The sequence below is a fragment of the Triticum dicoccoides genome, chromosome 4A (genome assembly GCF_002162155.2).
Source record: "Triticum dicoccoides isolate Atlit2015 ecotype Zavitan chromosome 4A, WEW_v2.0, whole genome shotgun sequence".
NCBI classification, from domain to species: Eukaryota; Viridiplantae; Streptophyta; class Magnoliopsida; order Poales; family Poaceae; genus Triticum; species Triticum dicoccoides.
In genome coordinates this window covers 703986461-704002188 of record NC_041386.1, presented here as the reverse complement: position 1 = coordinate 704002188, position 15728 = coordinate 703986461, and the positions used below count along the sequence as shown (strand labels likewise).

Here is a 15728-nt window from a genome sequence, read left to right as displayed (position 1 = left end):
ATAATCAGCTGCAAGTTGCAGCTCATGGTCATGTACCTACAATATATGGAGAGAAAAAGTGCAGCAAATTTAGCAGTAAAATCTACTTGCGTGATGACAATATACATTTTATCCTGCTACTCCAATATCAATGAGTATTTGTGAGAAGCTGATGTAAAACCGGTGCAATATGAAGTGAAATTCAGACCGTAGAATATCAAGAAATCCAATGCTTTCATTTGGCACAGGAAAGGTTTGAGAACAAATATTCGGAGAAGTCTACAATCAAAAGAGGAGAAAATTGCTGATTAACCCTTACCTTTTTTACCTCCCATGTGAAAAGAGGGGGTAAGAGGGAGCATCTTAAAATTGCTCATCCCATGAATTTCTCGGAAAAAAAGAAAAAGAAAACCAGCAGTGGATCCATTGATTGAGCAACATGTAGTTAGTCCTCCCATACGTCTTATTGATAGTAGCAATTGATCCCAACTGAGGAAACTAACCAAGCAACAACAACAGACCACGACCAATCGATGGTTGCAGGCCTAGCCGATGTAGTACATGGGGTCGGGCAGCTTGAAGGTGTGCGCGCTCTCGGGCGCACCGAGGATGTCGCTCCACTGGTCGACTATGTTTCCCACGGTGCAGTAGCCAGCGTCCTGCAACTTCTGCCTCTCACCAGATTTGTAAGTCACCGTGGAGCCCTTGAACCCTGGTTGCTTGACAGCAAGTTCATCCATCTAGAGATGCCCTCGCGGCGGAGATTCGCAACTGTGATGACCCTCTGATCCCTCGGTCCCGCCTGTTAGGAACACCGGCTTGACGCCCACTGCGAGCAGCTTGTAGTACAGGCGCGCCCCCCTCCAGCACGTACGCGTTGTAGCTCGTGGCATTGTTACGAGAAGCACAACTATGTTTCTTGAAAAGGGAAAAATAATCTAGGCTTCAAGATTAGCTTTCGCTAGAACCACAGTTGTGCTTCTCTGAGAAAACTTAACTTTCACAAGTACAAATTTGCTTCTCATAGAAGCACATATTTTTCCCGAAAGAGAGGAAGCACAATTCATGGGCGCGTCGGTCCTGGTCACTAATGGAGTAGATGGACTTTATCAGAAGAGAGGAGTGCAGCTGCTGCAATTTTCCGTGCAGAAGAGGGACAGTTCATGGCAGCATCGGTGCTAGTCACTAATGAGCAGTGGTACCGGCTGCGGTTGAAGCTATAGCTTGCAGTGAGGTGATTTGCTTGGCAAAAGATTTAGGATTGAGTTCAATGACAATCGCTTCGGACTATGCTGGTGTTGTCCAAAGTATTCTTGAAAGGTCTCTAGATGAAAATGCTACGATCATTAGAGAGATCAGAGATTTGAAACTGTCTTTAAACAAAGTTATTTTTAAGTTCAAGGGTAGAGAATCTAATGGGGATGCCAGTGTTGCTAGATTTTCACTTGACTTAGCTCGGGGTCGACATGTTTGCTTTCTGGAGTCTCCGGGCTTTGTAAAACATTTTGTTACTATTTGATTAACTAGGAAATATGCTCGCGTGTTGCAACGGAAAAATAAATATTCATATATCTGCTTGTGAAAGAAAAGTGTAAATCATCAATCAAATCTTTGAGGTTGCCTCACAACACGAGAATCTATCTTAGCCACAAGTTCAGCAATGCAATCACTAACACTGGTGCAGATAATTCAATCATGATCATAAACTAGTATGATCATATGAACTGCATTGTAAAATCACTGTGCATTCAGCATTAGTAGGCGGACCATATATGAGAAAATGAGTACTGAGTGGATTTCAGTCGAAACAGATTAGCTCAGCCAGATAGTGCTACACAATACGAGGCTCCGGCTCAGCTCCGGCTTTTTTGCTCAATTGATTTGCAAGGCTGAGGATAGAAGGCATCAGCGAGGAGCATGCAAAATTACCATACAAGATCCATGCATGCAGATCGTTGGCAAAGAAAATCCTGAACAAGAATTAACTAGCAGCAGTAAGATTAGACATATATCAACCCAGAAATCCAGTATGCACCAAACCAGCAGCAACAAGGCTTAAAACTTCAAATTACCATGCTGTTCATAATCTTGAGTGACAAGCAATCGACAACTAAAGTTCCAGAATACTGCATACGCAGAAGGCACATTAAGATAAAACAAGGGCATCAGGATTTCAATCTTCAAAGTATCAGCATATTGCTTGAGTCATCATGCATCAGCATCGCCAAAAGACCACCATCTCACCAAGTCTCTAAGTAATCCTACAAAAGGAAGATAAACAAGTGCCCATCATTCATCAGTATAGTGCATTGGAAATCTAAGCCAAGTCTACCATCTGATCCTAAAATGTTTAAATATGAGGCTATTTTAAAAGCTAGGAATAGCAGGCTTTCATGCATCCGAAAGGTACCATCCAAATGTTAGCAGTGTCGAAAAAGTAAAGCAACAAAAATATCATCTCAGAAGCATTCTAGAAAGTTTGGAGATGCAAGGTTATGGAAAACGGAATCAACATTTACTATCCTAACAAAGGTGCAGGTCCATGTCCAGTTATGCAAACCATCCACATTCTGAATTTATATATAACCTTCGGTCCACATTGTTACCTATTATGCTTTGGCAACAGATGCAGGCTCTGTTGGGCCACCCCCGGCCTTCACATCACTTCCTTCAGGTCCTGGAGTAGACAAAGCTTCATCTTTTGAACAGGGACCCTAAAGAATTTACAGCTGATGTAAGTATTGTGACCAACCCAAAACAACTATTGTGTTTGAACTCCAAATTAAGATCCGTCGATGTTGGCTCAATTGAGAACATCAAGAACAACATCAAGAACATGGTTATAACAACAGTAACACTAAAGAGTGGAAAAGTCTCCATTTTTGAACAAAGCAGTTACAGAGCCTACAGAATATCATTTACATATATGTGTATAATCTTTCACCAATGGATTCCTTGACATGACTAATTTTGAATTTCTGCTCTAGGGGACTCAAGTGCTTCTTCTATCAAACACAGAATAACAAACCATAGTGCCATAAGGATATGATATATCATATTCATATGTGCACACTATCATAATAGAACTGTCCATCTCAGATATAGCACCATCAAAGGGTATTAGACATTATGACCCGAGTATTTCGAGTGAACTAGAATTGCAAAATGGAGTCATATACAGTAAAATGGATAGCAGATTCCCACATAATCCATTAATTCAATGCTCTCAGGTAAATAAAACTTGCATCGAATCCAGTGGAAAGAAACTGTATATGCATGGGCTCACCTTATCATTTTGTACCAAAGAAGGAGGCCACGCCATGATGTAGGGACGGACAGGCTTGTGATAATCTTCACAGATCAATTTCAGCTCCCCTGTTTCGAGACAAAAGGATAGCAACAACTGAGGAGCCTCGGTACACCCGTCATACTCAGTACGCAGGTACACGATTCCATCGATAACATCCATAAGCCGCACAATGATAAATTCATCATCTCCTTCTGAGAACTTAACGAACTGGCGAATCGTTTTCAGGGGTAATGTGTGGTCCAGCATCCAGTAATTGCGACCGCCGTCATAATACTCGTCCTCGCGTCTCCAAAAGAAAACATCAAGCGAGCAAAAATCTGGATAAACGATACAGGGCCTCCCATCCTTGGTATTGCCAAACACAAAAGCACACTCACGGCCTTCCTGATCCGCCAAGAGCGGCGGCAGATCCATTTTGGTGAACTTCAGCGTCGCGGTGTCGAGCACGGTGATGTAGGGTTCCCTCACGTGCGTCCAATAGACAGACCCATTCACCATCTTGCCGGTGACCCCGCTCCCGGTGCCAGGGAACTTGCGGCACTTGGACTTGATGCTGCTGTCCGGCGAGATGATGTGGACGACCGCCTTGGCCTGAAAGAACTCAAAGAAGTCGAAAGCGAAACACACCACGCGGGGTGGCACGCCGGGGTCCTCTTGGGAGGAGATAATGTGGAACTCGAAGTTAGTGGCGTCGGAGAAAAGGCGGGGCGGCGGGGGATAGAGATGCAGCGCCCGGGTGAGAGGGTTGTAGGCAGCTATCTGCTTGGCCCTCCGGTTGAAGACAACCACGTAGCCGTCGCAGCACCGCTCAATCTCCCACACGGGCGAGGCCTCCTCCTCCTCGTCGTCTTCTTCTTCTTCCTCGTACTCCTCCTCCTCATCGCCGTCTTCGCTGCCGTCGGCGTCTGGGAGTGGGAGGGCGGTGAGGGAGAAATCGCCGCCGCGGGCAGCGGCCTCGAAGTCGAGATCAGGGCGGGTGTGGTGGGGGTCGAAAGAGGAGGGCTCGGGCTTGAAGCCTCTGCGCTGGACGAAGAGGCCGACGAAGGGAGACGGGTGGAGAGCCCGGAAGCTGCGGAAGAAGGCCGGGGAGGAACGGACCGCGGAGAGGAAGGTGCGGCAGGAGAGGGCGGCCCGGACGAGGCTAGGGAGGCCGGGGAGGCGGAGGAACACCTCGCGGAGAAGGTCATCGTCGAGATCGAGCACGGTGGTCAGGCATTTCGCCGGCGGCGGCGGCGGCGGCGCCATCGCTCGCGACCTAGGTTTTTTTCTGAGGGAGAGCTCGAGCCCTGGCCCCTGGGTAGTGTAGTGGGGAGAGCCGGATGAATGGGGCCATGGGTCTCGTGTCGTCGGAATTTCGAGTTTTATCCCAGCGGATACGGCCCAGGCCTGTCGGCGAGCCTGCGTGGGCCGCGCTGGTCAAGGACACCGGCCCAGAGTGCATCGTCACCGAGGCCACTGAGTTGCCCTCAAACTTGCTCGACCATGTTGGAGTAGTATATACCATGTCTATGTCAGTAACGTCTCGACCACAATGAAGCGAGTGGTGTGATGAGAGTGGATTCTTGGTGCACGGGTGCATTGGAGCCCCTTATTTACGTACTCTTAAAATCACAGTTCAAGTTTTTAAAAAATGACAAGATGATGATTTCTAAATAGTGAACAATGCATGCTTTCCAAATATAGTGCCTCAATTAGAGATGAAAATGGAGTGGAAACTTTCTGTTTTTCCGGAGGAAAAATGAAAACGAAGAGGAAATATGAAAACGGAAACGGAAATTTACAAAACGGAAGTGGAGATGGAATTTTTTTATGCGGAAACGGGAACAAAAACGGAACGGTGTTTTCCGGTGGAACATGCATGGAAACGGAACTTTCCGTTTTCGTGAATATGGAATTTCTGTTTTTACTATATACCTATAGCTGCTTTGTAGCCCAACCACCAACGAAAATACAATGACACAATTAGTAGAATGGATCTGAGGCCCAACTTCTACTACCACACATGCACTCAGCTTGACCTCGGTACTAATACAATACTACGCTAAGGTGCCAACATAATGATATTATTTTGTAGCCATGTTAACAACTCATTTTTTTTTATTTTGTGTGTATTTCTCTATGATTCAAGGGGTGTTTAAGTTCCGATCAATGCCTATTTTTGTTTCCGTATCAGCTTTGTATTCGCTCCATGTCCATCTTCGGCAGTATCTGTTTCCGTATTCATTTCCGGGGTTTCTGTATTCGTTTCTGCTTCTGCAAAGAAAATGTGAAAACAAATATAGTAGCACTCAGTTTCGTCCGTTTCCACTCCTTTTTCATCCCTAGCCTCAATGCACCCGTGCACCAAAGTGACCCGCGTTCTTTTTTTATTGCCCTACTGCATTCTCGTAATATATGTCACCCTTCTTGTACATGGTGGGACTGCATTCTCGCCACACCACAAGTAACTAGATCGGAATCGCGCCTTGGCGCGAGGGTGCCGGTCCTAATATTTTGATCAAGCATGTAATGTTAAGTTAGTAGAAATCCAAATTTAGCATATGCATTCATACAAGACAACTACCGAGCGATCCATTAAATATGAATTTCATAATCTGAAACATCAATTACTGCATCAATTAGTATATATCAGGGAAAAACATAGAAACAATATAGTTCCGAAACATATGTGTCCTCTAAAATCAGAATCGACATGGACAAAAAAAGGAATTGTTGACAAACAACACTTGGATGACGCAAATCATTCCAAGCCTACAATTGATAACATGGTTGGGAACACATATGCCTGCCACGCAACTCTGTACAGGCCAGCCGCTGAGTGATGTATGTAAATAAGGATCTCACAAACTGCAACGATAATTGTTGCATCAATATATAATAGGAAAGATTTCATAAAGAGCAAGGGTATTACTAATGGCACGGGGCAAGCATTATTGGCATCTTGGCAGTCACTTAATGGATCAATCTTTTGATCGTCATCTTCAACCTCCTTAGACATTCTGGACATCTTCTCTTTTAAATCACATGAATGGTCTTCAAATAGCATTACCCACGAGGATATGCCTCATTACCGCAAGCCACGCCGACGCATACACCACAAGAAGGAGCAGCATCACATCCGCGTCCTTCTCTGTGGTGTGGTGACGGTTGTGCCCGCAGAGCGCCGAGGAGCGATGGCAACCTAGGTTAGGGCGGCACGAACATGGTGACAACAAGAGAAATAGGGAAGGATAAGGTGCATGAAAGAGGCAGGTCAAAGCCGCGAGGACGTACCTTGAGGACGGCGCTTCCTGACGTCCTCCTCCTTGATGACGAGGAAGCACCAAGGGCAGCTTGATGCTTGCCGGCGTCTTCCCTGATGAATTGGAGCCAAGCACTACAGGGTCAGAGGTGCAGCGCCTCGTGCTTCTCCCGCTGAGCATATATAAGCAATCAAACAAGAAATGAGATGCTATATGTGAATAATATACGAATAAGGAGATGCTATATAAGTGACCAGCAGCGCGCATTGGCGCGTGGTGCTGGGTCCGATTGTTGTACCAAAGCGTGTGTTCCAGCCACTCAAGCTTAGCATGTTTAGTGGCCTATGATAAAGCAAAAGCATTTATCCTAGATCACAAATGCGTGCGATTGCCGCACCCGTCCATGTAGAGGAAAGAACTACATAGATATAGAAAAAATGCATGAAACAATAGAAATATACAAATTGTTTCAACAGTAAATAAAAGTCAAAGGGTATGTTTGGGGGTAACATCCATCAAGCCAGTAATTCAATAGCATACAATTTTTTTTGGTGAGACTAAATGGTTTATTCATATAAAGAATATACACGCAAATTAAAAACTATCATTAGCATTCATGATTGCACATGGTAGTAAATACTAAGAAAATTATTTAGTTGTGATTTATATAACTGGTATCACAACTAATAAAAATTAGTAGATTACAGGTAAATTAAGTATATCACCCTACAGTGTTTCATCATCTGTGCTAGTTTCACAACATTATATAAAGACCTAATTGCCACTATCTTCAAACATGACTAAGGCAATCAACTGAAAAGTGATGCCTTGAGTGGCATGGTTCGCCACCCCAGTCTGTCCATGATGGAAGCTATGGAGGCGACAATCAGTTGGGTACCGCTTATCATAGTGAAGCATGTCCAACCTGTATTTGGCTAATATCTATTTAGTCAAGCATGCACATATAAACTTCTGCATTTCTTTAGAAAGAGCAAGATTTATACGAGTATGCAGCGAAATAAAGCAACAAAATAATAATTAGCTTGTTAGATTTTGGTATAAAATAAGAAGTTATGGCGAACCTTCACATCTAGTAATATCTTATTTATCTGTCCAACATGATCAGGGTCGTCGATACAGCAGAGGCAAACAGTCACTGCCTTTTGAATGTCCTGCATACAGTAGAAGAACTACGCGTTAGTATATATATGATGTCAATTTTATTTAACTTCACAAAAACACAAATTTTACGCCGACCTACTTCTAATCTGGTTCGTGTTTGTGCAACCTTCTCGGACTCCAATGACATTTATCTAACCCAAATAGCCTTTTGTTGTTTCTAGCGTCACTTTCAACAAGTATAACTTTATTAATTCCTAGCCTGACCTGCTGAAAGTATATCTTTATTAATTGCGAGCCTGACAACATATATATTTTTTCAGTTTGACATAGAAGCACATTTCCAGTTCACCATGAAGCAAATTAAGGTATGCCTTGCTGCCGCGCAACGATATTTCTTGTGCTTTCTCACGAAGCCATTGCCTTATTATAAGTGCTTTTTCTTTACTTTTCTTTTTCAAATCCCTACAAAACAATAGATATTCGAGTATATCCTCTGAAACTTAAAATGGGGCCATATATATTCCGTAATCAAGACTTCTGGACGGATGCTAGGTATGTATTAGTTTGGTTTGGTTTCATCTCAAAGATTCAGCGCAACAGACCCTGCTGTTACTGCATGAATAAGCTGAATATTTCTGCTGCTAGCGAGTAACAGCCTAACATGTCATGTATTTTCTCTATCTAATTTACGGCGGGACAGCGACTGCTTTGATGTGCACTACATCCTCGATGACCCACCTTGTGTTGTGCCTCTGGTGCGCCCACCGACGTGGTAGTTGCGTCCACTGCCGCTATCTCTGCTTACTCCATATCCTACATCAACCGCCTTGCTATCTTCCGCTCGGGCAGTACTCAACATCATAATTTGGTGGCTGACAACAGGCCTCTTTCGCCTTGTCAACCTCCAAGCCCTTAAGTGCTGCGCTGGCAGCACCATAGGTCCAGCTCCCTCCAAGGGCAGAAATGAACATGGCAGCATCTTAATTAATTAATATTAATAGGATGGATTAGTGTTAAGAATACGAATGGGGAAGTAGCTCAAATGATAACTGAAACTCCAGATCATTCATGTATCCCTCTAAACCTTCGTAACTGAAACAAACTCCAGGACCTCCTCTTCATCCAGTCAGCACCGCATAGCGCCATGAAAATGCAAGGAAAGGACGAGGGGGCTCACCTTGGCTTGATTCCCGTCTGGTGTTCCTCCTATCGATGGCGACAATGCGCTCTGGCGCTCCTCCTGGAAGCATCTGCGCAAGCGGCAGCCTCCACTCGTCCCGATGATGGCAACACAGCGAGCCCGACGCGGCCTCCTCCATGATCTGCCTGAATCAAGCAATTGACCCAAAACAGGATTAAGAAACCCCGTACAAAAATGAGATTGGAAATACATTATCATAGGGAATTGTTGGTGGAAGAGGGGCAGAAAAAATAAGATGGTGAGCAATATAGTCGTGAACCATAGCTTTTCCACCTTCTGCTGCTAGAGTAAGAAGGGCGGGCCTGTACGCGGCTGGCAGAGGAGGATGGTGTGTCACGTTAGGTCAAGAAATCATGTATCCAAGGCCAGCGCCCACGGAAAAACTATTTTTAATGCACAAGAAGCCAAAAAAATTGTCTCAGCAGACAGAAAATAGTAAACATTTAAACTAAAGCAAGCATCCAACAGTTTATCAACAAATAACTGACACATCCCATTGTTAGAATGTAGTAGAAATAGTGAACATCAACAAAAAAAAGAATAACAGGGAAAAGAAAAAATATAGCAGAAATATTTACTATGTGTTTGCGAGTTTGTCTTTTCCTAGCTGGAACATCGTTAGAATCACTGTTTCAAAGTAAGTCGAAAATGCTCAAAAGAATAGTTGTCACCTGGCTTATGTTTGTGAGTTTGCCTTCTCCTAGCTGGAACATCATTAGAATTATAAAACCCTCCCATCCCTACAGAATGTCGAAAAAGAAACAATTGGGCTATTAGATAGAAGTTAAATTTCATAGAATCAACATCTGAAAGAAAGCACTGAGAGGCAATCATATAATTAAATTATGATAACTGGAAAGTTTTCTAATACAAGTAAATAATTAACTTCAACCTTGCACTGATCATATATCTTTTGAACCAGAGATAAGGGTCAAAATATATTACTGTTAGCATGAGAATCCAAGAATACTTGCTCTCGCACTGCACTAATGCAAACCCCATTGTACCAAACTACATGACAATCCTTTATTTGGGACATGAAACTGCCTGACTAATGGTCGAATTATAAACCCTTAATTATAATGGTCGAATTGAAGGGGACAAATCACCATGTTTAGTATTTGACCCTCTTACAGTTATCACAGGGTTTCTCATCACCAACCAATCTGCACAAATCTTACTGATTGCTACACATCCGAGGTCCGGTGCAATAACTAATCCTGCTCCATGCACAAAGAAACAACAAATGCAGGTCCTACCAGGATTCGGACAAGGAACAAAAGGCATATAGGTACATACAAAAAAACAAGCAAAGAGAATAATACACTTGACTTTTCCACAAACAAGACAAGAAACAAAAAGCCCTCATTGGCCAGCCTGCACACCAATCCTGTGGCCATACAACCATGCAACAAGCCTTGGAAACGAAGAGGAGTGGAAAGGAGGAGGAGAAGAGGTGTTGACCTGCATATCCATGAAGGGAGATGCATGAGGCTGCTACCAGACGATGCGCAAGCACATATCAAAGCAGGCACCAGCCAGGGGATAGACTAAAAGCACAAGAATCCGATAACAACGGACCAATCAGGAAAAACAAAGAAATATCACTGATGAGCAGCAGCCAACGAGCGAGAATGGAAAAAAATAGACTTGTGAAGCAGCTGATAAGGCGAAGTGACCAGAAGAACAAGTGGCATGCAATGAAATTACGCGAAGACAAAATTAGGAACGAGGGGGACATCTTCTTCCTCCCCAGTTGCCTCCTATTCCTATCTGGCTCTCCCCCACAACCTCCATATGACCATGTCCTCCTCTTCTTCCTTCCCCCATGACCTCCATGGCCTCCAGCCCTTCCTCCCAGCTCTCACATGTTGGCGTATGAACAAGAGGAGACAAAGGAAGGGGGCGCACATGGAGCAGCAGCAGCAATGCTAGGGTTAGGGTTGGAGCAGCAGGAGGCGGCGTCCCAAGCAGGCCATGGCATGAGCGCGAAGCAGGCAGCCCGTACGTCACGCCACTGAGCAGAAGCACTCGGAGGCCAGGGTCGAACAACAGCTCTGGCGGATCTGCGAGCGCCATGGCCGCCGCCTGACCTGCTCGCTCTCCCTCTTCTCTTCCCGTCCCTTCTCATGACGAGAGAAGGGAGGTTGCGGGCGGCGTGGTGCGAGGGAGATGAGGAGAGAAGTCCGTGGCGGCGAGGTCTGACGAGCGGCGTCGGCGGCGATGTGGGTGGGGCGGCGATGTGGGTGGGAGAGGGCTGGCGAGCAGAGGCGGCGCGTGAGTGCGGGAGGAGGAGGAGGCCGCTAGGTTTTACCACGGGAATTTATACTCGTATGCAAAATGACCAAAATGCCCTTGGCGGGGTACTAAATTAACACGCGGTGGCACGAAACGGGAGTAACTATTCATTGCTACAGGAGCGCGGCCTCGATCCGACGGTCCAGATCCTCCCACCGCTCAATCCAACGGTCGGAAACCCATCAAGCAAACGCATCGGACGGCCAGAATCGCCTGATCGCTGAGAGCGCTCGGGAACGACTCGATCCCTTATTTCTCGATGACGGGCTCCCGCATGAGACCATTATTCCTTCTCGTTATCACAAACGCACTATATATACTAAGCCACGCGGTTGTATCCGGCGGCGGAGGAACGAGGTGACGTATTGCTCCTCCTTTGTTGGACGTTTCTGCATCTTGTTTTTTTTGTGGATTGCCGCTCATTGTATGACTTATGATGTTCTTGTCGAAAGTCCTCCCAGAACCTGAGACCTCATACTTGGTACCCATGGCGTATTCAATATCTTGATAGTCTGTAATCATTTGGGCCCTACAATAAGCTATGTCTGTATCTGATAAGTTTCCCCTAGTTGAGTCAAATTAAGCCGCAGGCTCCATGCCAAGTGGTGCCATTCCGTCGATTCCTTTAAGTTTCAGCCTTGCGACCATACCCCCTAGAAACCAAAGACTTTGATTTCTCATAAGGTGTTGGTGGCGTCTTATAAGCAACATCCGTTGATCCCTGGTCGTCATCGTTTATGGTTGAGACAAAGACAACATCTCCATAATAAAAGGTATCATGCAACTTTAGTGAGCTTATGACAATATCGCCATAACCCCGGTCATTGCTATCTCCATTTAAAGGCCATGATATTCCCTTTTTTTCCATGAACGACTGCCTTTTCTAGGACCATTAATGGATGCCATTGAGCTAAATATCCTCTAAAAACCTGCTTTTCTTTTAGTTTTTCTAGACCTCCCAGAACTTCGATTATTTTGGAACAAAGGAAGCATGTTGCTTAGGAAAAAAAATGAAATAACAAGAAACGCACGAACTGCCTTAAAAATATGAAATTAGCCAACAAATAAGCCAAAATTTTACATGAAACTTGTAAGTGGAGTATTTTTAACTTGAAAATTGGAGTTCCTATTCAAACCTGACACTTCCCCTTTGAAACTTTGATTCTTCCCTGAAGGCTCTTCAGTTTCTAAGTGAACAACATCAAGACTTTACCGTAACTCTCTCGAATTCTTACAACACCCAATAAGGGGGTTAGGACAAGAGATGTAGGTTGGAGTTATATGCAGGCAGCTAAACACTTGCAATATTGTGCAACTATTACATAGTGCTAGTACCTCAAGCATGAACCATCAAAAGATCGCTATGTCACGCAATTGAACATGATCCAAATTATGACAGACGAACCACACATCAAACAACAATACCCCATGAATTTCATGAAAAAAAAGAAGAAGAAAAAGCAGCAGCCCATGGATCCATTGATTGAGCAAGATCCATTTGACTCCCATACGTCTTATTGATAGTAGCAATCGATCCCAACTGAGGAAACTAACCAAGCAACAACAACAGACGGGATCATGCATCTAATTATTCAGAAGATGGAGCTTATTCATCGACCACAAGCAATGGATGGCTGCGGGCCTAGCCGATGTAGTACATGGGGTCGGGCAACTTGAAGGTGCGAGCGCCCTCGGGAGCGCCGAGGATGTCGCTCCACTGGTCGCCGATGTTTCCCACGACGACGTACCCAGCGTCCTGCAGCTTCTGCCTCTCGCCAGACTTGTAGGTCACCGTGGAACCCTTGAACCATGGTTGCTTGAGGAGCAGGTTCATCCATCCGGAGATGCCCTGGCGGCAGAGGTTGGCAACTGTGATGGCCCTCCGGTGCTCGGTCCGTCCTGTTAGGAACACTGGCTTGATGCCCACCGCGAGCAGCTTGTAGTACAGCCGTTTTGTCTCCGGTAGCGCAGGCGCGCTCCCCTCCAACACATAAGCGTTGTAGCTCGTCGCGTTGTACGGCCTGGCCCTGCATCATGGGTTGATGTGCATACATTATCACATGTCCATGGGTTAATGAGATGTCAGCTAGTAGATCTGCATCCTGAAGAAATTAAACCATCTTCATGTTGTTCCTTAGACATCGATCATTGTATCACATGGAAGATGATTTTTCACGTCATATGCTACTACTAGTTTGGATACTAGAGGGTAAATCTGTTGATAGGGACGGTTTCAATTTCATTGTGTCATTATGTTACTGGTGTTTTCTAGTGGGTTAATTTTAACTTTTAGCTAAACGGAAAGATCAGTGCAAGCCCTTGCTCAAAAGCACCTGCAAGAAATAGCATGTATAATGTGCACATACATACCCGAAGCCGTGAGTGGCGTAGTAAGGTAGGTTGGAGAGCATGGTCTCGTCGATGTCGAAGACCCACACCTCCTTGCCGTTGCCGGCGAGCTTGAGGCTGTCAAGGTAGGCGATGGCCTGGTCGATGACGACCTTGGAGTCGCGGCGGTAGTGGCTGCCGAGCATGTAGTGGCCCACGTATCCCTCGCAGTTGGCGGGGACCGTCGTCCAGTCCCGCACGTTGTACGCCTCCACGCCCAGCCGCCAGCTGTCGCACGGCACCCCGCCGTGGCTCCCGAGCTGCCCGCCGGAGCCCAGTAGTGGCCGCAACGCGTGGATGAGCGGCGCCACGGCGTCATCTACAGCAGTTGCTGCAACCTCCGCCATCGGCGTACAGATGTTAGGCTCCCTTGCGCTGCAGGAGGCCACTGCGGCCACGAGAGCCACGGCAACGAGGATGGGCATCCTTACCATCGCCATTGTTAGTGTGTGCTACTGCTAGCTCTGTGGTGCTCTGCTTATTGCAGTACCGTGCAAAGAGCATGTGATGGGCGGCTCGTCAAATAGTAGAGTACATGTATTTTCGTTATTCACGTGTCTCGAGTACGTAGTACAAAATCTGTTTCTGGCACATCCATTATCTTTCTGTAAAGAGGCAATCATTGTCTGTAATGTGCTTGTTTTCCCCAACAATATTTTTTGCCACATAGTGGGAAAGGCTAGCTATAGATGGATGAATGATTTTGTACGATTGCAAATGTCAAGCCAAAATCTGTTTACTTTGGCTTAAAGACAAAACTTGTTCTGAAGCTGGGAGATATGGTTGCGTCCTCTCACACTTCACCAATACCAGGCTCTACTTTCTTGGCACTCAATTTTGATAAACTAGATATTAGAAAAATTTCAGTTGGTTCATGTTGACTCATATTTTTGGGCTCGAGTAGAGATCTTCAAGGCAAATAATAGACCATTCAGCTAGTGCATGCTGCCTGGATTTAGTGGTACGTAATGGTAATTACATCGAGTAACACTTTCTGAAATTAGTTGAGTAAGTACGTAATCAAGTATACTATCTGTCCATTTAATATACTCCCTCCGTCCCAAAATAAGTGTCTCGACTTTATTTTGGGACGAAGTGAGTATATATATTTATCCTTAAAGGAAAATACACGTACAACGGAGAGCAATACGACGCCATAGGGTGACCTTAAGGAGCATAGTATGACAGGTAACGAGAGGACGTCATCAGAGCAATGAAGTTCAATGTGCCATGCGAAACAAAAAATTGCACCTTCAATGGTGCATGGAACGGCGGGGGAGGAGTTGGCCAGGAAGATCTTTATGTCACCTCCACTTTCTACTACTACAAGGCATCGGAGGTGACAAGGATCCCCTGGCTAATTAGTCTGGATGTAAATTAGTGTCTTGACAAGAGTGGGGGACTTTTGTGTATTTGTCTGGCCAGCAGGTTGACTTTTGTGTCTTTTTTTCTTGGGAGCATCGTTTGTGGAGCAGCGCTGGAAGTCAGAGGCAGGAGGTGGAGCGGCTTCGTCTTGCACGGAGCTTCGATGGAGATGTCAAGTCATGCCTGACCGACAGGTGCTATGCTTGGTCATGCCTGGTCGGCAGGTGCTACGCACGACAGATCCTCCAAGGATTTCAAGCTGTGTCGGCTGGTGATACTTGGCACCATGGCGCTGAGGTGTATCAGTGGAGACCGCGACATGTTCAGTTGTTTGCGCGCAGGGAGGAGGTGCCGTTTGGCGCCGTGGTGGCGTCGACGATAGCTGGACCGAGCAAGGTTGTTGCATCAGTACAGTTCTGAAGATGGAGCGGTGGCAGTTGGCGGCGGCGGCCTCTGAGAGCACGCTGGACCAGTGTGTGCCCCAGGCCCGACAAGTGGCTAGGTTGGGGTCTCAGGTCTTAGATGTTAGGCTTGGCTGCGATGTCTGTTTGGTATTAGGCCCAGGCTATCTGTGCCCCTTCATCAACTGGATAGGTGTAGCGAAAGTTTGTTGTTTAGACGACGGCTTTAATCTTACTGTTGTATTTATTTTGTAAGGTCTTGTGAGAATAATTAATAAAGTGGCCGTATGCATCACCCAGATGCAGAGGCCGGGGGTCATCCTCCTTTTCTAAGAAAAAAAAACAGCAAGGCTACACCCAATATTAATTTGCATGGATCTCATCTACCGCTTTCTGGTGGCACACCCCCCAAACAAGCACCA

At 45.6% G+C, this 15728-nt stretch overlaps 3 protein-coding genes and 1 pseudogene across 5 annotated transcripts; all 4 read right to left on the bottom strand.

The window, feature by feature from the left end:
• Window positions 1–524: 524 nt before the first annotated feature.
• On the bottom strand, window positions 525–2579 carry LOC119284154 (annotated as a pseudogene).
• Window positions 2022–4534, bottom strand: LOC119284153. Its single transcript, XM_037563396.1, has 3 exons — window positions 3266–4534; window positions 2586–2693; window positions 2022–2240 (listed from the first exon to the last, which is right to left on the bottom strand). Exons 1-2 carry the CDS (start codon window positions 4532–4534, stop codon window positions 2589–2591), a joined length of 1374 nt encoding a protein of 457 aa, XP_037419293.1. The 3' UTR covers window positions 2022–2240; window positions 2586–2588.
• Window positions 4535–5899: 1365 nt separating this feature from the next.
• LOC119288029 lies at window positions 5900–11117 on the bottom strand. 3 transcript variants are annotated; one of them, XR_005141076.1, is made up of 8 exons: window positions 10319–11117; window positions 9526–9594; window positions 8831–8979; window positions 8392–8602; window positions 7614–7703; window positions 6830–6949; window positions 6563–6703; window positions 5900–6470 (listed from the first exon to the last, which is right to left on the bottom strand). XR_005141076.1 is itself a non-coding variant. In XM_037567643.1 (7 exons), the coding sequence occupies exons 1-5, from the start codon at window positions 10983–10985 to the stop codon at window positions 7654–7656; spliced, it is 699 nt and encodes a 232-aa protein (XP_037423540.1). In that variant the 5' UTR covers window positions 10986–11117; the 3' UTR covers window positions 5900–6470; window positions 6563–6703; window positions 7614–7653. The 3 variants fall into 3 exon arrangements, 2 of the variants coding, with proteins under 2 accessions (XP_037423540.1, XP_037423541.1); XM_037567643.1 differs by lacking the exon at window positions 6830–6949 and having other exon boundaries at window positions 10766–11117; XM_037567644.1 differs by lacking the exons at window positions 6830–6949; window positions 8392–8602 and having other exon boundaries at window positions 10766–11117.
• A 1401-nt stretch (window positions 11118–12518) lies between these two features.
• LOC119288028 (stem 28 kDa glycoprotein-like) lies at window positions 12519–14042 on the bottom strand. Its single transcript, XM_037567642.1, has 2 exons — window positions 13523–14042; window positions 12519–13179 (listed from the first exon to the last, which is right to left on the bottom strand). Exons 1-2 carry the CDS (start codon window positions 13978–13980, stop codon window positions 12795–12797), a joined length of 843 nt encoding a protein of 280 aa, XP_037423539.1. The 5' UTR covers window positions 13981–14042; the 3' UTR covers window positions 12519–12794.
• Between the last annotated feature and the right edge of the window lie 1686 nt (window positions 14043–15728).